General features: G+C 36.8%; 1 protein-coding gene and 1 long non-coding RNA gene across 2 annotated transcripts in view; one reads left to right on the top strand and one right to left on the bottom strand.

The window, feature by feature from the left end:
- Positions 1-18381, top strand: part of LOC6572620 (neuroligin-4, Y-linked) — a 94018-nt gene extending 75637 nt beyond the window's left edge. Inside the window, exons 5-13 of the mRNA XM_001998690.4 lie at positions 6694-6954; positions 8205-8402; positions 8465-8857; positions 9719-9755; positions 13052-13264; positions 15304-15442; positions 15524-15675; positions 15801-15913; positions 16823-18381. Coding sequence (XP_001998726.2) covers positions 6694-6954; positions 8205-8402; positions 8465-8857; positions 9719-9755; positions 13052-13264; positions 15304-15442; positions 15524-15675; positions 15801-15913; positions 16823-17973 — 2657 coding nt within the window. The 3' untranslated portion in view covers positions 17974-18381. The remainder of the gene's footprint in view (positions 1-6693; positions 6955-8204; positions 8403-8464; positions 8858-9718; positions 9756-13051; positions 13265-15303; positions 15443-15523; positions 15676-15800; positions 15914-16822) is intronic.
- On the bottom strand, positions 3711-5016 carry LOC26528516. Its single transcript, XR_001449535.3, has 2 exons — positions 4613-5016; positions 3711-4260 (listed from the first exon to the last, which is right to left on the bottom strand). It is a non-coding gene; the product is annotated as an uncharacterized LOC26528516 (long non-coding RNA).
- Positions 18382-23565: the final 5184 nt, after the last annotated feature.

Below are 23565 nucleotides of genomic sequence, written 5' to 3' on the forward strand. Positions count from 1 at the left end.
AATCATAATTTTCAGCACTCAACTCGACTCGACTCGACTCTCAACTCAACTCAACTCAACTCTCGACCCTGGCAGCCATTTTGACATTTTGTTTGTTTCCTGCGGCTGCCGCGTAACATATATGATAAGTACGTGCAATATATTAGACGAAAAGGAATTCTCATGTTGAGCTTATTAACATTATCAGACTTGGCATTTGTTATTCCGATTACACACAGATTAGGTGGTTCATTTGGGGCTTAACGTTTTTAGACTTTCCAAATAAATAACAGAGCACACGAAAAACATTGCATCAACACGAGCTCAATATGGAAAATGAAAAATCTAGATTTACATGTTAGATGAAAAAATAAAATATTTAGATTATAAAACATACTTAGCGTTAACTTGACCATTCACTTAATTCATTCTGAATTGTATGCATACAACAAAATATCACAGGTAAAAGAGTTAGGATGAAATAAAATATAAATAAGTAAATTATCAATTAAGCCTCTCTGCCGCAATGATAACTATATAAATATAAATTAAATTAAAAAGAACTTGCAAACTGAAAATATTATTCTATTATCTTCAGCAAACTTAACTCCTTCTGCATATTCTAGCCTGCAAGCTTGTTAACCGTATTAAACATTAAATTTAACCAGCACTTAATTCATTCACAATGATTTAACCAAAATTTACCAGCTTATCCAAGTCGGGTAAAAGCAATTCAGGCATTACAAACTTTAGCAAATTCGTTGCGGGTACTTTTGGCCAACATGAACGCATGTTCTATATGACATAGGCAAACTTTTCCATTAAATTTGTTCAAAACTTCCAAGTTAACTGTAACTTTCAATGACTTTTTGCATTCAACAGTCCATTTACCTAGCCATACTCCCACACACACACACACACACACATGTAAACGCACAAGCACACACACTAACCCACAAGCACAGTTGTTCAAATAAGTTACACGCCAGGCAACGAAAATTTGTTTGCTCTGCCTTTGACCAAAGTTAGTTTAACCAACTTAAGGGCATTTTATTTACTTTAAAGTATTTATACTTTGTATTATAATAGTACTGGGGTTTATATTCAAGTTCTGGAAGATGACTTCAGTGAAAGTGTATTTTATCTTTTACATTCTACCAATGCATGGCATTTTGCAAAACAGATTTATGTTAAACTAAAATAGATTATGATTAAGATATTCTTTTATTTATTCCAATATTATATTTATCACACAGACACACTACTATTATTATGACCGCAGCTGCATATACATATTTCAGTGAAGGTAGCAGAAAGGGAGATATAGGTATATATGATATATACATATACATATATACATGTGTATATCTCATATATATCTATATCTCTTTTTCTGCCACATTCACTGAAATTGAAAGTCTCAAACATTCCCCGCAATTAAACATTTCTTAAAATACTTTTAGAATCACAGACAAAAAACTATTCTCAAATATATTAGCTCAATTTTGAGACTAGTTACTAACTGTAGTTTGAGAAACAAATATCTGTATTTCATTTACATCTGTGCGTATTTAAAAGTCCGTTTTCGTCAACAAAAACAGTTTGAGCTTCTGCGCCAACACATTACCTAGAAATCTCTTTTATATTCCATAAATACCTTAACTTAATTAACCCTTACAGTATGTAATATATTTACTCTACAGCTGTACCATTTTATTGATCCGAGCAGCCAACACCCTTTTAGCTTGTGAATTGATTTCTGTAAAGGTGTAAGCCCTCCAGCTTTAACATAAAAGCTCGGAAAAACGCATCCTGAAAATTGAAATGCATTAAAACTGGCAAAAACATAAGCGCAGGTAATAAACAACCGAACTGCAAATGCGCATTGGCGAGTTCCACAGCAAAAAAAAAAACTAAATCCAAGAATACAGAAAAAAAAATACATTGCCGTGAGCGTGACTGTGCCAGCTGTAAAAGCGTCGAACCGAAAATCAAAGACATAAAAAAGAGAAGCGCGCTGAAAACTCGCAATTTATTAAATCGATAAAAATAAAAAATATTTTTAGCTCTGGCTTTTTTTTTCTTTTTTTTTTGTGCAGTCAACAAATATGTTGTACCAGCACTTAAAGTCAACCTGTGGCGCCCATATAAAATATGGCTCCAACTTCAAATGGGTGCTACAGTAGAGCTTAAGTAAAATAAATCATAAGGAATAGAAATAAAAATAAAATATATGATGAGCTGTACTCCAGATTTTCTAACTTCATTCCAAGCTCTAATATTTAATTTGTGATTTTACCATTAGTGGACCCACTGCTGTCCACTCGCTGCCACAGATTACTGTAGCTACAGTAAACGTGCAGCAGAACAAAATGAGATTTCGGCCAAATACCATAAAAAGAAATGAGCTAGATTTCAGTAAGGCCGAGGCAGCATCTCGCCGAATGGGTTTTAAGTTCTTTCTATGGAATTCAAGGACCTCGCCCAGACGGCGATGACAAAGCACAAGCTGGAGCAAGGCAAGACAATGAGCGAAATATATTGATTTCACCTAGTTTCGGATTGCAGATGCCTCCCAGGCAGCCTTTGACTCAGTTACACAGCCTTGTTTGTTCTGTTCTTGTCTATCTGAGTGCGAGTGCCTCAGCCTGGGCATGGGCATGGACATGGGCATGGGTGTGTCTATTGCAAATAGTAAAGCAAACAATTGAAAGTTTTAGCTAAATGAAAATACCAGAAAAATAAAAGTTCTTTTCTGAGAGAAATTCGGTAATTCTTTAAATATTTTCATTTCAATTGGAATTCTAAATGCTTTGTTAGAAATTCCTCCTTAAAGTTGAGTTACGACTCGATGTAACTGTAGCATATTATAAGATAATCTTCTAATTGTCAAGTATATTTAAAAATTTATAAAAACATCTCAAATAAAGAAATAAATAAACAAGTAAAAACTAAGTGGATATAACAAACTTAAATTTAAATAAATAAATAAATAGGTAAATAAATAATATAAATAAATAAATAATATAATAACAAAAATATGAATCAAATACTTTTTACGACCATTTCGTTTATTTTCAGCATTATTACGAATTTGATTATTATTATTTTTTTAAAAAATACATTTGATAATTTTTCTTTCAATCTCAATAAAAATAATTTAATGTTTTATAATTTAAATGAAATTGTAGTTATTTCCGTTTCGTGCAAAATGCTTCGTTTTTATACATATTTATTGAAGCCTTCCCAGAATTACTTTCTCACACACACACGCACGCACTTTTCCATCCCATCAAAAAAGTGCCGTTAGGCCTATTTGGCTGCGCCTTTTGCCAGATGCGTTGATGGCTCAAAATATGATTAAATTTATGCGAATGCGGGACGCAACATGGAAACTGTTGACTGTTGCTAGAAGACGACATGCCCCAAGAGGCACGCACCGCAAAAAGCATGCAGGCTTAGAGGCAACAGAAACTTGCCTCCTGCCTCCCGCTTCCTGCCTCCTGCCACTTGCCACATGCCACGTGCCTAGATTTCGACATTCACAGCTGAGATTGGGGGCAAGTGAGGCCTGTCGGAGGCCAAGTTGGGTCCCCGGTATGTCACTGGGACTAGAGGCGTGGCATGTGAATTAAAACATGTTCGAGTTATTAACAAGCCCCGAAAGTCGCATTAGTTTTTGCCGGCTACAGCGCTTGTCTTCGCATTTGTTATGCTACAAGTCCTCGCTCTTTTCGTGCTACATGCAGCTTGCAGCACGTACATAAAACTTGCTTCTATTTATTTGCACAAAATATTTACATTTGCTCAAAATTATGCGGCAAACGGGGCGTGGCGCAACTATTTTACAAGTTTTTAGGCAACATAAAAGACAGTTGTCGTCGTCGTCGTTGCGAGCCAGATACGGGGGCATGGTCGCAACTTTTTGTACGTCTGCTGACTTTTCGGTGGGTGCCATAAAGTTGGCCGGGTTAAGCAGCACCCGCGGGTGCAACACGAACAGACGTCGCCATAGCTGCCATGCCCCGCCATGTTGAAAGGCTATCAGAAAAGTTTCTACCCCGGGTATTTGGAGAACTAGGTTTATTTATTTCATTCTGCTTTCATACTACTACTTCTTCTTCTTCTTCTTCTTCTTCTTCTTCTTCTTTTTAATGGCATACAAGACAAGTTTTAAATGCTGTTTGCATGTCGCGCGGTTGCTTAGCTTCACAAATTAGCCGAATTTAGCGCCTCATTTGTGGAAAGGCATCAGATTATTTACGGGAAATGTTAAAACAACTAGCAACAAATGACAGGAAATTTTCAATTATATTTTACGTAAAGTTTTTGGAGCATTTTTAAATGATTTTCAATATAAGCGGGTCATATCTACCTTATAAATTATGAATATAAATGGATTATAAATTTGACTTTTGAAGTTAACAAGTAAGTGGGGAATTACTGACCAAAAAATGCTCATTCATGCCTTAAACTCTTCCTCATATCTTATATTTATACCAATTTAAGAGTATTTAAAGGAAAATTATTATAATTAATAAATAAATAGTTTTGAATATTTATATTCAATTACAATTCAATATAAATATTCAATATTATTTATTTATTTATTTTTTATATTTCTAATACTTACTGTTTGCTTAAGTAATTGCCATTCGCCGTAGAACGTCAAGGAAGTGTCTTTAAATATTTATTTTGTAAATTTAAGGCCAACTTTTGTTGGATACATTTTCAATTTTAATTTCAACTGTCAATTAATGTCTAAATTTTTGAAAGCTGGAGTGTGACTGTGTGTGATCTGAGTGAGATGAGTTAGTGTGTGTGACTTGAACTTGGCTTTAGCTTTACACCTGGCTAAAACCGACAGCAACAAGAAACAAGAGAAAAAGCTGAAACAGAAGCCGCAACAGCTCATGAATGAAGTTCATCGAATTAGCGTGTTGCGAGGTGTGAATGTGACTTTGTGCGATGAGCAGACTTTAAATAGATATTGACAGTGCACAGATATAAAAGAGTAAATAGAGAGAGAGAAAGAGAGAGAGAAACCGTGAGAGAGAGCTAGAGTGAGAGAGAGAGAGACCACTAAGCAAAGTTCGCCTGTCGTTTCCATTGTCTCTGGCTCGTGTCATGCCTCTGACGCTATTTATAAAAGTCAGTGACACAGTAACTTGTTTTTGCCAGCCTCTAAGCGGAGTATGGTGCTCGTTTTGCCACTTCTAGCACACACAGAGAACTCTTTTTCCGCTTTGATAAGCAAGTTCTTTTGTTCCAGCGCTCATACTAGATATATGTATAAAAAAAATGGGCTGAATATACAGCAAGAATTCATGGTTCCTTTTGTTATATTTGTTGCTGTGGCTTTTGTTCGGGCGAGGCTCGAGCTGCTGCTGCTGCTGCTGCTGACTGGACCAGACACATGCGATATGGATATATGTATATCTGCCAAAGATTTAACACTGCACTAGATACTGATCCCTCTCTGTATGTATGAATGTGTATGTGTGTGTGTGTGTTTAGCATGAATACATTTTGCGTGCAATTTTGTATTTTTAGTTGCATTAAATTTACGAGAAAGTGGAACGGATTTTAAATGTAGCTGCATAGAATATGCAACCTTATAGAAATTTTAGCTATTCTTATCATAGTTGTTGCTGAAATATTGAAGCTACTTCTTTGGTATATAATATTTAAAAATTATATTCAATGCAAATTATATGAATATTATTCATCAGAATTGACTTTTGGCTGAGAACCATATCAAGAGTTGTATAAGAAATTTGTATTTCTTAACTCAAGTATTTCTGTTCAAAGTTTCATAAATATAATATTTATGATAGTAGTCAATAATCGGATTCTGATATACAGACTTAAATAATAAAGAATTCACCCACAGCCAGTGTTGCTTTACGTGAATAAAAGCTTTCAAAATACTTAACACATTTCATTTTCAATTGTTTATTAAACAATTTAAAACTATGTTTTATTTTTAAGCTGCTTCACATCGTAGGGATTTGGCAAACATTCTTGCAATACTTTGTGCAACAAAAATTCTCGTTTTAAGCTCTTCAAACAATAAATTATTATAACGCCCAGACCAGTTAGGCCTTTTCGCATAGATAGCTGTCGAACTTTGAGCAGTTGAGTCCCGGCTTTTGCTCACACATCAAGTGAACCTTTCCACACTTTTGACAGGGTTGCCAGCATTGATTTTTCCTTCAGCTGAGCTCCGACACGTGCCCACGGGGATCTAGCTGCGTTGACTATTTGGGTTCGGCACTCAAACAGAGTTGTTTTCCGGTAATTTGCCTATTTGGGGCTAAGACGCTCATTTGTCTTGCGCAAATCCATTCTGGGACCTTGTTCACCTATGCTCCACAGACACTTGACAGGCCAGGGCTCCCCCAGATATCCATGTCAATGCTGATTAATAGGCGTGGGGCAGAACGCTTGAATTGATGCCAAATACTTGCAGATTGAGCATTTAAATGCAAATTATCGAGCTTGAAAACGTGGCCAAAATCAAAGTTGAACACTCGGAATGTCGAGAAAGGCTATAAAACGCAGCCATCATTACGAACAGAGCTGTCTGGTTCCATTTATTTTATACATTTTTCCTCTCTCGCTCTTTGACTAACCGAAAAACAATTGAACTGAATTTCAGCAATTGAAAACACATTCTACAATTATTTTTCCTTTATTATAATTATTTTGCAGTTGGCTCGCGGGACTCAACGGGCAGCAGTGGCAGCTCCTCTGGCGGTAGTTCTGGCAGCTCCTCCTCCTCATCATCATCGTCATCGTCATCATCGTCTTCTTCTTCCTCATCGGGTGGCGGTGCAAGCAAGTATCCGGTACTGGTGTTTGTCCACGGCGAATCGTACGAGTGGAACAGCGGCAATCCCTATGACGGCTCGGTGCTGGCCAGCTACGGACAAATATTGGTGGTGACCATAAATTATCGCCTCGGAGTGCTCGGTAAGTGCACACGAGCACAAACGCACACACACACACACACGTGTATGCACTCCGATGCTAATGCTAATGCTAATTGATATGCTGCTTTAATCGGTCCACCGAAACGAGCCAAACGCTTGCAACGTGTCCATTGGCTGAATCGCTTTTAAGCTACTGCAGCAGCAACTGCACTTCCGCTCAGCAGCAGCAGCAGCAGCGGCAGCAACTGCAACAACAACAACAACTGTTGCAACATCAGCGAATGCCCATTCCATAATCTAACTAATTTAGTTAGCATCTAGTGGAAAAACTATATACAATACTGTGGAACAAAACTCACAGAAAATTCAATTCAATATATTTCAATATACTTCGTTGATCTTTTACAGTCATCTATTTTTTTAACGATAGAAATAAATACATCTCATAGTGAAGAAACAAATATGAAATTATGAAAAATATAAAAAATTATTTGAAAAAATTAATGCATAGTATAAACCACGCATGCTTCATTTCAATTAAAAATTGAATATTTGGATTCAAATTTTATTTAAATATTATTTCAATATATTTTATTTATTTGCTACTATTATTTAAATTCATTTAATTTTTACAAGATTTGAAATTTTTAAGTCACAAATATTTGTCATATAAAGAACAAGGAATCATATTTATTTTTATCGATATTTTTTAAATTATAATACTTTTATTAATATTTAATGATTTTTTATTATATTTTATTTAATTATTTTATTTTAATGTAAAAATATATATTTATTCCTTATTATATAAAATATTAGTAAAATCAATTAATCAAATAATTATATCAAGATAAATACTTACTTATTTAATATTTTTATAAATTTAATATATTCGATATTTCATTTATAATATTTAAATTAAAATTTTATTGACGGCAGTGAAGCTTCCGTAGCAATTTTAATATACTTTCTGCCCACTGTAAAAATTCAAATGCAGAGCAAATTAGTGTGACCTCATTTGAAAGCACTGCCTGCACCACTTCGACCCTCCCCAATTGTGGCCACCCTCCCGGGCAGTTTTCTACTGGTACGGCTGCTGCGGAAACGGAAGTGCTGACATCATGATTTGCACGCGTGACTGTACACGTTTTCGCAAGTGTTGCGCCGATGTGTCTGACATTTTAAATAGTCGCCAGACTTCATTAAATTTAAATCTACTGCTGCTGCTGCTACTGTAGCGATTAATCGATGTGGAAGAAAATGCTGATGAATTCTGCGGTACTTTTGCAGGATTTTTAAATGCCAACACGGATCGCTATTCTAAGCTGCCAGCAAATTACGGCCTGATGGACATCATTGCGGCCCTGCATTGGCTAAAAGAGAATATTGCGGCATTTGGCGGCGATCCCAACAGCATAACCCTAGCGGGACATGGCACTGGTGCGGCCTGTGTGCACTTTCTGATATCATCGATGGCGGTGCCGGAGGGTAAGCAAAGCGCTATAGACTTGAATGTTTATGCCTCCCTCACATCCCACCTTGGTTTGCAGGTCTGCTCTTCAACCGGGCCATGCTCATGTCCGGCTCGGGCCTGGCACCGTGGTCTCTGGTCAGCAATCCCGCCAAGTATGCGGCCATCGTGGCGCATCACGTCAACTGCGCCTCGGACCTGCCGCACGCCCATCTGATGAAGTGCCTTCGCGAGAAGACGCTCGAGCAGCTACTCAGCGTGCCCATACGACCGCCCGAGTTCGGTTTTGCCTTTGGCCCCAGCATCGATGGCGTCGTCATCGATGGCGGCGACTATGTCCCACCCCCGCCCGGCTCGCCGGCCGCCCAGGCACAGGCTCAGGCCTCAACGGCAGCTGGCAACGGTCTGGGCGGAGAAGCGGGTATCGCAGCTGCAGGAGGCTGGGGCACTCCCGGCCAACTGGAGAATATAGGTGAGTGAGAATTCTTGAAGAGCCTCTCCGTATAGTGAGTGGGTATATTGAAATTGTGATTGTGTTTGTTGCATTAATATATACATATATTTATATCTTTAAGCACGCAGTTGTTTTAGCCAGGTTTCTGCTTGGGTTTGGGCTAGTATTCGAAGATAAATTAAAGTCCTAAAATACAGAGATTATAGAATCTTCAACTAAAATATATCAATGCTATAGAGATTTTGTATAAATAAACTGTAGAATCCATTTATGTATTTATAAATATATAAATGATAGCCGAGTCTGTTTTCTAAGTGTCCCAATTCATAATTGTCGCCTACTATTGCAGTAGTATTGGTGCGAGTGGGTTTGTGTCTTGGCTGCACGCTTCACAGCTCTAGAGAAAGAGAGTGAGAAGGATAGCCGGTCGTTGCTGAGTAAGAGTGGCACAGCTATTGAAGCCAAACGGGCAGTTAGTCGTGTCAGTGGAGGAGAGAGGCAACTATAAATCGGATGTATGTACCTCTATACATATTGTATATCCTTTGGAATATAAGATATATAGAATATTCTGCACAAATTAATATGTATATAATATTGTGCAAATGACATTTATATTTTTATAAGCTCATTCATTCTTCGGCTTGCCGAAGATAGACAATTTATCTGTCGCTAGCATCACCACAAATATATTTAATGCGATGCATTGCTGTCAATTTCTTTCTTCCCCAACTTGCCGCTGCGGCTGCTGATGTCAACTGACGACGACGGCGATGACGACTTGCACTTGTGAACTGCCATGTTCGCTGGCGCCATTAACCCACACTCACTCACACTCGCACACACTCGCACGTGTGTTGGCGTTTTTAATTAATGCAGTATTAATGAGAAAAACAGCCATTAACAAGTTGTCAAGGTAAGTTTTTTTGAGGCTCAGCTCGAACAGCCGCTGCTTAATTATTTTTGCCTTAACCCGCACACTGACATGCCCAGACACATAGCCGCCCACACGCACACACACATGTACATACACACAGCTTAAAAGTATGCAATGTAATTAATTTAAAGTTTCGACTTTGCCGACTTTTGCGTGCTGCTCAAAGATTTTATCTCGCCGCAGCGAACACTCAAAATGGCGCCAGCTTAGGCGACGATAAGCTTTGGCGCTTGCACCGCACAGCTGCTATGTTGACCATACAATAACACTCACACCCACGCACACACACGTACACAAGTATGCATACACACACACAGACACGCAGCCGCTTCCTTATTAATTTATGCACATTAACCACGCAAATGCGCGACTCCATTTTGCAATACAATTACAAATTTCGTAGGGACTGGGAAATGGGCTAGCAAGGGTTGATGTGTGAGCTGTGGGCTGTGGGTTGCGGGCTGTGGGCGTGGCCTATTGTTCTTGGCACCGTCACTTGATTTATGCACTTTGTGCTTTGCCATTTGCCATTGTTAATATATATTATTAACAGCTAATTAGCTGCGATTTCAAAATTTATGTGCAATTTGCGCCACTTTGATGAAAAATTAACAATTTCAAAAGGGTTAGAAAAACGACTACGAAATAATACAACAAATAATAAATTGTAATGATTTTAGAAGAATATAAAGCAACCTTGTCATTGTCATTGTCACTGTCATTGTCATTGTCATTGTCATTGTCATTGTCATTGTCATTGTCATTGTCATTGTCATTGTCATTGTCATTGTCATTGTCATTGTCATTGTCATTGTCATTGTCATTGTCATTGTCATTGTCATTGTCATTGTCATTGTCATTGTCATTGTCATTGTCATTGTCATTGTCATTGTCATTGTCATTGTCATTGTCATTGTCATTGTCATTGTCATTGTCATTGTCATTGTCATTGTCATTGTCATTGTCATTGTCATTGTCATTGTCATTGTCATTGTCATTGTCATTGTCATTGTCATTGTCATTGTCATTGTCATTGTCATTGTCATTGTCATTGTCATTGTCATTGTCATTGTCATTGTCATTGTCATTGTCATTGTCATTGTCATTGTCATTGTCATTGTCATTGTCATTGTCATTGTCATTGTCATTGTCATTGTCATTGTCATTGTCATTGTCATTGTCATTGTCATTGTCATTGTCATTGTCATTGTCATTGTCATTGTCATTGTCATTGTCATTGTCATTGTCATTGTCATTGTCATTGTCATTGTCATTGTCATTGTCATTGTCATTGTCATTGTCATTGTCATTGTCATTGTCATTGTCATTGTCATTGTCATTGTCATTGTCATTGTCATTGTCATTGTCATTGTCATTGTCATTGTCATTGTCATTGTCATTGTCATTGTCATTGTCATTGTCATTGTCATTGTCATTGTCATTGTCATTGTCATTGTCATTGTCATTGTCATTGTCATTGTCATTGTCATTGTCATTGTCATTGTCATTGTCATTGTCATTGTCATTGTCATTGTCATTGTCATTGTCATAGTCATAGTCATAGTCATAGTCATAGTCATAGTCATTGTCATTGTCATTGTCATTGTAATTATCATTGTCATTGTCATTTCCATTGTCAGTAATACATTGAATTTTAAAAATTTTACACAATCATTAATTAATATATAAGAAGAAATATGTAATGCAGAGGGAATATGTTCAAATGCCTGCAAATTTAGGAAAGCACGAAATGAAATGCGAAGATAAAGCAGTTTACATTTTAAAGCGACGCACTTAATGGGAATTGATGGCAGGGCTTATGCTGCGGATGAAGAAAGGCAGCTAGTTAAAAGCATATAACTCTTGTATATGTATATACGAGAGACATACATACATATGTATATATAGATAGATATGTAGGTGAACTGATAAAGCAACACTTAGGAATTGCTTCGAGCTGCAGTTTTGCAGCTGATGAGTCTGGCAGCTATTATTACTGCTAATACAACTGAAAGTGCAACTGCTGAATCGTTGCAGTTGTTGCTGACCGCTTTGTGGATAACTTTTTCATTCTTTTGGCCGGGCTCAGCGCTTGTAAGCTGTCAGTGCCCAAGAGGCTATTAGTCACAAGCTCCGCAAGGAGCATAAATATTACTTTGTGCACATTTAAAAGCAATTTGCTTTGAGTGCAAGACACACAGACATACACACTCAGAAAGATATATACATATTGAACATCACATACAAGCATTGGAATGCTTGCTCAATATTTTGCAAAAGAATTCCATTAAACACATGCAATAAGAGCAAATAAAAGAAATTTTTGGCACAGTATAAAATGCACCAAAAAATACAGCAAAATGCCAAATGGAAATAAAAGCGCCCTCAAAAAAAAATAAATAAAAATAAAAATAAGGGATATATATAGTGTACAACAAGCAGCAGGCATAGCATAAAAACTACTTTATCTATGCAAATAAGCAAAGATAAATTTTTAAGTGCAGCTCGGCAGCTGTGAAGTGCAGCGCAAGTAACTCAAAGATGCTTTTTCTTCCCCTGCTGTTTGTTGTTCAGCCAGCAAACTAGCAAATTTCTGACTAGCACTCGAGTTATCATGTTTAGCAAGAGTTTTGGGCTTGAAGCACAGCCAAAGTTTGAGAAGGCCGCAACATTTGAGTTGTTGGACAGTTAACTCTTAACTGATGAATTAGTTTGGCAAACTCTTTTGACATCATTTCTTAATCAGATTTATATTAAAATTAAGAAAGCACTGAGGGAATTTTATGAACATACTTGGAATTTGCTAGAATGAACTAAATATAGTAAGTTATTATATAAAGGCGAATATTATAAATGAAAATTGTATTTGAATTGGATTATTTAAAATTTTTGTGAATACAATACTTTGAAACATTATACCATAAACTGAGATCAGTGAGAGATTATAAGAATATATAGAATATCTGAAAAACTGTAAGTCTAAAATCTTATATTATGTATATATCATCTATATAGATTAGCTTTTTATATCCATGGCATGACTGTCCCACTTAATCAACATAACCTAACTAACGCACACATCAATCAGTTACACAACACTTAACAAATATCTGGGATAAGCCCCACAGAGACAGATGATTATTTAAAGATCTCGTTAGGGTGCGTAACATGCAAACGGAACGGCTTTAGTTTGTGCGCAGCAGGATACGCAGATGACAATCTTGTATCCATGAGATGCAGATACACGTACTTACGCACTTATTGCTCATTTACAGATACGACCTGATGGCTGGCGTGACACGTGCCGAATCCTTTTTCAGCTTCAATTCCGGCGACGTGCAATATGGCATCGAGGCGGATCGGCGTTCCCGTATTTTAAAGGCCTACGTACGGAACACGTACACATTCCATTTGAACGAGATATTCGCCACGATTGTCAATGAATACACGGACTGGGAGAGGCCGGTGCAGCATCCAATTAATATCCGGTGAGTAATTGCGTTTGTTCCACGTGAATCCCGAATTCTTGTTCTTCTTCGTATCGCTGCTCCCGCGGCACGACCTGCGGCTGTGATTGTGCGCCATACCCAAGGAAATATTTCGTTCTTAATTAAATGCGAGCTGCTACGTTTCTTGCCTTCGCCGCCAGCTCGGGAAGGGAGTTTTCAATTAAAGCGACTTAAATGAATCTTGATTTGTATCTTTTGCCAAGCGAAATGCCAATATTTTCGGCTCTCTGTTTCATAAATAATGACCAAAGTTTCATATTCAATATTCGATTCAATTCAATTCTCCTCTCAACTCCAACTCTTTGATGTCACAACCATAATTGAATAGCTTTTGATTTCCATCAGACCAACAACAACAACAATAACAACAAGAATTGCAATATTTGTATTGCATTTGCATTTACTATTTAGATTTTTTGTTGATGTTTGTTGAATTTTTGATAACATCACGAGTCTCTTTATTGAATGCATAATTTGATCAGCATACCATTTTGCCAAATTCAATAAAAATGAAAAATATTGTGTATACGCTACGGCGCCCTCGTCGTATACTTAATATGTAGTCTTTCTGCCCCAGTTATGCAAAAGTTCTGTTCAGCTTTTGTGCAAACGTGCGTTAAGTTGCCTGCAATGAAGCAGCAAACGGTTCATGCTTGATCTCTACCAGGATGCGAGTGGGCGTAGCAGTTGGGGGTGGTCGCCCGGCCTGCTATCGACAAGAGACTCGTGCGCATATTTCAAATGGATTTGATAGAAAGTCAACGATAAATACAATGAAAATAAATATTTATACAGAGTCTTGCCTGGGCTATTCAATATGCGCTGCGCGTGTCCAGATTAGGATATTGAATTTTAATGACATATCTATACTGACTTTTTATTCTGCAAAAACAACAACTACCTCGTTTAGTCGCTGGAAAATTCATAATAATTAAATTTCAAGTTAAAATAAATTAAAATCATTTTTTAAAATATGAGAGAAATTGTCTAACTAAAAACCATATGATTGGGAATTCAATATTCTTTTTAATAAAATATAAATAAAACTTTGTTATAAATCTAACTTTGAGTTTTCGCATACAATTTTATTTTTTATTTACTTAAAAGAAAATTTGGACTTATTTGCAATCATAGGAGCTCAATAAAAATGTTATATAAGAATAAATTTATTATTATAAAGCAAGAGAACGGGGTTTTCACAATATATAAACCCCTTACAGTTACAAATCTATGGGACGAGCTGCCATTCTTAAATTGAAATTTCAAGCATATTGTTCTATTCCCTACACCTGCCTATATATCAATGAAAGTCAGTCAATAAATAATCATCTCGCCATAATTTATCGCTAGTTATTTGAGAAAAAGAAAATACAAAGAAACCCACTCCACGCAGATTTCCCATTTTCATAATAATAAAAAGAAAAGTTAACTTTCCCTTCCACTTCGTGCCAAAGTTGGATGCACTTCCAGATGCATTTTTAGAGGCGCAGCAACAAGGCAAACAAAATATTGCTGCCGCTGACAAAGAAAAATGCTTGCACTTTAAATATAGTTTCATGCAGCCACATAAAAATATGGTGCAACACTGTGGAGCACCTTTTGCTTGGGAGCGTGAGATACGTATGCAAATGTGGCGAATGGTTTTATTCAAATTCAGCGCCAGCGCATCTCGAATGCATAAAGCGACACAAGAAAACGCACAAGGAAAATGCGAAAGACTTGCCAGCGAAAAATGACAGCAAATCAGACGCAAAAAGAATATTTTGCCAAATAGGCTTAGCGAGCCCAGAGGCAGAGCACTTCACCTGGACAGGTAAACAGTTTGTGGAGTGCAGCCAGAGTAGAGCTCCAAGTGGCCTGTTAGCTGCATACTTGAGCGCAAATAGCCGGAAAATTGCTATTTGACTCTAACACTTGCTCAGTCGCAGTCGCAGTCGCAGTTGCAGTCGCAGTTGCAGTCTCAGCCACTCACTCACTCAGTCACTGACCCATGGCTTCCTTTCTCCATTTCCTTGCAGCGATGAGACTTTGGAGGCCTTGAGTGATGCTCAAGTTGTGGCTCCAGCGGCTCAAACTGTGGACCTGCACTCGGCAGATCATCGCAACTCGTACCTCTATGTGTTCGACTACCAAACACGTTTCGGCGACTATCCACAGGTGAGTTTGTTAGCTCGACCCGAACTGTGCCACTGCAAGCATTCAACTAAACGTTGTTGCCTTTATTTATCAATTTGACAGCGCCAGGGCTGCATTCATGGCGAGGACTTACCCTACATTTTTGGTGCACCGCTCGTCGGCGGTTTGAACCACTTCACTCGCAACTATACGAAAACCGAAATCAGTCTATCGGAAATCGTAATGTTTTACTGGTCCAACTTTGTGCGCACTGGGTGAGTATTGATTGGGTCTGCGGTCGCATTGACCACAACTTTGTGTGCGTGTGTGGTTGTGTGTGTGTGTGTTTGTGTATTTTCCTGCTAACCCATCGACAATTTACGTCCATCAAACAACACAGCAATCCCAACGAACAAATGGAAACCGAACATGGCAGCCGGCAGGAACGCAGTCGCTACAAAACCATCGAATGGACGGCCTACGAGAGTGTGCACAAAAAGTATCTGAATTTCGGTGAGTGTTGCCAAATGTAACGCAATAATAGGCTATTGGGAACCAGCTGCATTATTGGTCTATGACAGTGCACCATTAGAGTATCTACATGTCCAAGTGAAGGAGGACTCTTGATTTGTTTTGTCAACTGTAAACTTTTATCTGGGTTATTTTCATTGTATATTATTGTCATTGTATCTTATTTAGAATATTAGACTAAGTTAGAGCGGGCAGTAGTTATAACGGATAAGGATTCTAATAGGCAATCAATCCATTGCAATTAACTCAGGAGAAATAGTTGCTTCATTGAAGAACCACAACTAAAATTTTAAGTGTTTTTCTACATGGGTTGATTTTTTATACTTCATTAAATGTATTATTAAACTTAAAGAAAAAATAAAATAAAATAAAGTAGAATAAAATAAAATATAATAAAATAAAACGAAAATAAGTAAAATCACATAATGAAAAAAATAAGTAAATATAAAAAATAAAATAGTATAAATATGAATTAAAAATATAAAATAAATAACGCAATAAAAAACGAAAACAAGTAAAATCACATAATGAAAAAAATAAGTAAATATAAAAAATAAAATATTACAAATATAAATAAAATAATATAAATGAAATAAAGAAATATAAAATAAAAATTAAATTAAATTATTTTAAAAAAAATAAATATAAAATTTTAAAAATTAAATGAAGTAAAATAAGTGTTCCGTCCGAAATTAAATTAAATTCAAATGAATTTGTTCTTATTCTATAAATTCTTAAATATTTCACATATTTCAAAACTAACCCTTTTTATAAGATATAAATATAGATTAGTTATTTTAATTGCTAAAAAAAATAAAAGCTCACAAATAATGCTCAACTAATAACAAGTTTGACAAATCGAACTCTGCTCGATCTGCATTTCTTCCACAGACACCAAGCCAAAGCTGAAGAATCATTATCGCGCTCATCGGCTCTCCTTCTGGCTGAACCTCATTCCCGATCTGCACAAGCCGGGCGGCGACAATGTGCCCGCTGCCCATCACCAGCTGCACGACGACGACGATGAGCTGGACAACAACATTGCCAGCGATGCCTCGGTGAAGCCCCTGAATCCCTCGTACACGTCGAGGGGTGCGAATGCCGCGGCCATGGGCAACTATACGATATTCACGAATCAAGTCTTCTCACTGCTGAATCTCAGTTCGCCGTCGTCCTCGCTGCAGCGCAACGGGACGCGTTACGGCGGCGGCAAGATCTATCCGGACGACATTTTGGATGCGGATCATGCGGCTGGTGGGGCGGCCAGTGCTTCGCAGGATAGCGACGGCTTTGCAGCCTACTCAACGGCGCTGAGCGTGACCATTGCGATTGGCTGCTCTCTGCTGATACTCAACGTCCTGATCTTCGCGGGCGTCTACTATCAGCGGGACAAGACGCGGCTGAGCGAGCCACGCAGCCAGACGAAGCTGAAGCGGCAGGAGAATGGCCAAATACCCAACAACATCTGCGGCGACCTGGAGACCCTGACCATCCATGCAAAGAGCGATCCGGCCACCATACTGTCGCATCATCATGCCATGCAGCATCATCAGCTGCCGCCGCCGGAGTTCGCTGACATTCCGCATCGCGCGCCGCCGCCGCCGAAGCACATGAAGTCGTCGCTGCAGGACGCCGGCCAGGTGGGCGGCGGCGGAGGCATGATGCCGCCGCCCCATGCGCTGCAAGTGCTGGGCAACCAGTGCGGCACGCTGACCAAAAAGAGCTGCATGAAGCAAACGCAGGCCACACAGCAGCAGCAACAGCAACAGCAGCAGCACTCACCCGCACAGCAGCAACACGTGGTAACGCATCAGCAGCATATGCAGAATCATCATAATCAGAGCATGACCACGGTGCTAACCACTGCCGGCGGCCTGATACCCGTGCCCCAGCCACCCACAGTGCCCGTAATTGTGGCAACCACAACGCAACAGCACGCACAACAGCAACAGTCGCAGCAGCAGCAGCAACAGCAGCAGCAGCAGCAACAACAGCAGCAGCAGCAACAACAACATCCGCTGATGGATGAGCTGCGTGTGTGACATTAATTGACGGTGCGTTTCAAATGTGATCTCTAAGCTCAGATCATCTAAGCGCACAGTCCGAACAGCCGTTTCAAACTGAGTGTGTATGAATGTCTGTGTGTGTGTGTGTGTGTGTATTTGTGTGTTTGTATTTGTGTGTCTGCTGTGTTAGTTGATTCAACTGTGCTGCATTCGCTAACAGAGTTTGTTTATGTTAGCTGCCTGCTGTGAATGTTAAGCTGCATATGTTAAATAGTTCATTTTAACATCAGTTTTATTGTATATAAAAAGAAATTAAAAATATTAGTGGTGTTAAGTTTAGTTGTTGTCATTCTCCAAGCAATTAGATAAACAATTTTATTGTTTCAATTTTCCCAATAAATTATACTTTATTAATAAAAAAAAAAAAAAAAAAAAAAAGAAAAAGTTCCATCTAGGACCAATTCACAGTTCGGCAAAACTATTTCAAATGAGAAATCCATTTCAGTTTGAACACATAAAAACGATTCACAAAATATTAAACAATTATATATTCCAAAATATATATGTATATGTATAAAACCAATATAAATGTTATTCTTCCAAAGACTGAATTCATATTGTGTATGTGTGTAAATAATATAAAGGCCTAGCTTTTAAGCTGTACAACATCAACAACACCTAATCCAAAAAAATATTTAATTTAAATAGCATTAAAAAATTTGCAAAATACAGTTAAAAGACAATTAAGTAAATAAATAAACAGGAAATTACATTTTATTAATTTTGCGGTTCCATGTAAAAAAAAAAAAAAAAAAGCGTTATTAGTTTTTATTTTTTTTTGTGTTATTTTGATATAAAAACCGCTTAAACACCTTTTGTAGCCCAATTTCAATAGTAACCAATTTAAGCCTTTAATGAAAATCAGAACACTTTGACAAAGAGGACAAAAAATTGGTATTGTTAATTATAAGCCTGCAGCTACTTTGTTATGCGACTAACTAAACCACATAAATATTTATAAAGCTATTAACATTAAATGCATAAAAAAAAAAGGAAAATCAAGCAAACCAAAACATACGAGGTAAGAACGCGCTCGACTAGCAGATGCCCTGTACTCAGATATAAATTGGATTTCAGTTATGATGTTTCTGCATTAAAATATTGCAAATTTTCAACTAGTTCGCAAATAAATTGTTAGACAAACATCAGCATTTTACACTTACAACAGATGCCGGGTACAGGGTAGAGCAAAAAATAAATTTGTAAACATAAAAAGAAGAGGAAGAAAAACACACTGCTACTAGTTAAAAATTCAATTAGACAGTGAGTGTTAAGCGCGCATAATATATAAATAAACAATATAAAATGTTCAGTTTTTAATTTTAAGTAATAGTGAAAATGTCGAAAATGTAATTAAAAATGAAATTGAGTTGCGAAAATGCGCTATAAAGCAGCTCATTAAAATGAAGTAGCGCGAAAATTACTACAATTAAATTTGCGTGCATGTGGAAAATAATTGTAAATTAAATAAAAACAAACAGAACACAGAAAAAGAAAAGCAAAACAAAAAACGAAAGACAAACATATTTAGAGACAGTAAAAACAAATGATATAGTAAATGAAATGAATATGTAAAACTCTATAGCTCTATAGCTTATGTGTATGCGTATATATAGTATATATAGTGTAACTGTAATGATGTAAAACTAGCAAATATATATATTATTAAATATATGTATGTATACATAGCAAACCAAAAGGAAATAAAATTAATAAATAAATAAACAAAATATATATGCATATTTATAGTGTGCTGCATAATTGAACAGGAGAAGAAAAAAAAAAACAAAAACAAAAAACAAACAAAAAAATGAAATGAAATATTTAATACATAAATTAATTCAAATTTATTGCATTAGAAATGTGTACGAGTGAAAAAGTGCGAAAAAGTTCACTAAAGTCTCAAAAACAAAACAAAATAAAAAATAGAACAAATTTAAAACTAAATAAAACAAACTGTTAAAAAAACTGTTCAAACGGTTTTTGATAAAAAAAAAAAAAAAAATAAAATAAACATTTCAAATGGAAACCAAAACAATTTGAGTACTAATAAAGTTATAAAAATGTAAAAAACAAATTATAGAAATTATTTTGTTATTTAGCAAACTCTATTGAATGCGCTTTAAAGCATTGAGGGAAAGTGCTTTAAGATATTTCGGGAAATGTGCTTGCAATGCGGAAATGGCTGCGTAAATAAATGGCTATAACGAGGACTTTAAGAGGCAGTTAAGGCGTCGGATCAATGTCTGACGATGAATGTGTATGTGTGTGCTTACATGTATATAACAAATATAGCTTCACACACTCGCATGCAGCTGTTAACCAAATATGCTGATGGTCTGGCAACTACATAAAAGAGCTCCAAGTCTTATAATGCTTCCATTGATACGTAAAGGCAGCGAACGATAGATAAAAGCTGAACACACACACAAACACCACATACACACATATCACATACGCTATACACATACCGAAAAAAACGAAGAGAAACCATTGAAAATAGATTTATTATGCAAATTTGCCAAAGCATAAGTGAATACATGCCAGACGACTCGCTTAAATATACCCTGTAATCAATAAAAATACGTGCGGAGAGTGTGACATAGACTAGCTGGTAGCTATGGCGCAGATAGAAACTGATAAGGCAGCTAATGATTTAGATTTATTTTCTATTTTCAAACAAATAATTTATTATTATTTTTTTTCTTTAACTATTTATTTATTCACTCCTTATCAAAAATAATTTTTTTTTTTTTATTTTATTTATTTATTTATTTATTTTTTTCTTTTTTTTCAAGCCATATGCGGTAAATTTATAATTCATTGTGAATAAGGTAAACAATTCCCATGTCGTTAGACTAGCCAACAGGTCGCTAGCTTACAGGGTATTTCTATTGCCACTATTATTCTATGCGAGGATTGTTTTATAGCATGCATGGTGCAAGGCTTGACTGCTTAATTTGTGAAAAAAAGATATATATATGTACATATATTTTGAAGGAGGGCGTGGCTTTGGTCTATTCTAAATGTTTGCCCTTGCCAAACTGAGAGCCGTGGCAAAGGGAATGGCTCGGAGCTGGCTCAGATAGAAAGTATGGACTATGTAAAGCTTGCATAATTCACATGCGTAATTGAATAAAAACATTTTGGCTAAATTGCTGCCAACATCGTTAGCCGCTTTCTAACCATTTTCTTTTTAGCTCAAGATTTGCGTGATTTTTATTAGTTGCGATTCGGAGCTAGGATAAATCCAATAAGGAAAGTACGCACACACACATACGTAGGGAAATGTCAAGGAAGCATGGAGCAGGCACTGGGCCAAAGAACTTGGCACATAATCCCTTTAAATGTCTACTTCGAGCTGGAGCTGGAGCTGGAGCTGAAGCTGCAGCTGGAGCTGGAGCATGGGGAAGGGTTTTGATTTCAACAAAAGTTTCGCATTTTATTTTTGTAGTTTTTGCATGTGTTGTGCTTCGCTATTATTGCAGAGCAGCTGGAGCAGAGGCAGCAGCCAGAGCAGGAGCCGGTGCCGAGTAAGGAACATGCTCGCAATGGGCGTGGCATGCTGTGAGTGGGCGGCTGGCTGCCACATGCTGTGCTTAATTTATTAGCACAAGCTTGAAAATTAAATAATAAAAGCCCCTGCAAGTGGCTCTGTGTGAATAGAAATTATCACTTTTAATGTTGCCAAAAAGGTCACGACTCAACAGTGCCTCGCCCGACCGAGAACGGGCCAGGGGCAGCTCAGCTGGGCGTGGCGCCAAGGACTGGGTAACGCTCAGCGCTAAAAGTTGGTAATTTATGTTGCCAAATCTGTTGGAAATTGCTTTATACGCTAATAAAAGTATTTGCAAAACAAACAAGTCCATTTAAGGTGAGCGAGCGGGAGGCACAGCCAAAATAAATAACATGTTGCCCCGTGCTCTAGTATATAAGCTGAAGTAATCTATTTAAGCACTTACAAGAGCATAAATCCCATTAGAAATAATGTGAATGTGAATTTGATACATTACTTAAGAGTTTCAAATTGAATTAAAATGCACCGACCTGAAACTATTAAAGTAACCAATTGAGAATTTTATATGCATCATTCAGTTTTAAATAGATCTACAAATTCATAAGGGACTTGTTTTTAATACTGAGTGTCAGTGTTTTTAGTCTATATAAGTGTGAATAGGAATAAGAGGCGCTAGTATTGTTATTAACTATCGATACCTAACTGTAAGGCTTTCGTTACCCTTTACCTAAAGACAATCGACACTCAAGTAGAATGTCATCAAAGGAAGGAGCAGAACCAAAAACGATAACAGCAGAGCCCAAAAAAAGAAAAAAAAACAATTTACAATAGATCCTAAAATATATTACAATATATCTAGCAATGAACAATTATGTAACCATATTATTGGAAAAATTGGATCAACATACATCAATATTTGTATTTCTTACAATGCTCTTTATAATGCACCAAGCATTTGGCACAATCTGTACATGCATCATTCAATTACACCATTTATCGGGTAAACTTCCTCTCTTTGAACTAAATTTATTTATACAATGTACCTAACGCACGGCAAATAGCATTTCAGATGGCCATAAACTTATTATAATGAACCTAACAATTTCTGTTAAAATATACATACACTTAATGTTTCCAGTTATAAGGAACTATAAAAAAGTCCGTACAAAGGCCAATGCAGTACAGAGGTGGGATATAAAATGACTTACTCTTAAATACTTGCAGCGAACCTAAAAATATTACTTATAGTGTGCCAATTTCTGGGCCCTTTTGCATCATTTAGTAAGGGAACTTAAACTTACCCCAATCAATTATCACATGTTTCCACTTATAATTAACTATAAAATGTTTCTTAGTATGAAAGTTTAAATATTTTATATCTATCATATACACAACATAGTCCACCAGTTAGGGTATTTAGCAATTACCCTACTTAAGCTTAGCATTACTTTCTTTGTTGTAAGCAAAAAAAAAAAAAAAAAAAAAAAAAAGCGGAAGCAAAATGAGAAGTGCAGAAAAAGTATATCAAGCTAAACTCCATTGCAACGAGTTTTGTCCAGCTAAAAAGTTTTTAGCACATTTCGTTTTATTGCACATCAGCGATAATCCAAACCAAAATTGAGTGCACAGTTCCGCAGAAGAAATCCAATTTGAAGCCAGAGTACGAAAAAATATAAAACACGCCCGAAAATTCCACGCAGAAAATTTGATGCTGCAAAAACGTAGCACAAATTTAAAAATTCCGCACAATTTGCACAACTTTCCAGTTGGGCGGTGAGGGGGTGGTGGATGTTTTGTGCTGCATAAAAAAAAAAGAAAAAAAACTAGATGTAACATATAAAAAAGTTTAATAGAACTCCTGGCGTTGAATCGTAAGCGGAATAAAAAAATATCGTTTTACACATTAAACCACTTTGACCGGCAAACTTTATTTCCAGCAATTAGTTTGTATTATTTTTTACAGCTCACTTTTGCCAATACATTTACTTTTTATCTCCGTTAGGTTTATTTGCTTTTGTTGTTGTAGCGTTTTGCAACTTTTTAAATATTTC

This window comes from Drosophila mojavensis, unplaced genomic scaffold (assembly GCF_018153725.1).
Source record: "Drosophila mojavensis isolate 15081-1352.22 unplaced genomic scaffold, ASM1815372v1 contig_16, whole genome shotgun sequence".
Classification (NCBI taxonomy): domain Eukaryota; kingdom Metazoa; phylum Arthropoda; class Insecta; order Diptera; family Drosophilidae; genus Drosophila; species Drosophila mojavensis.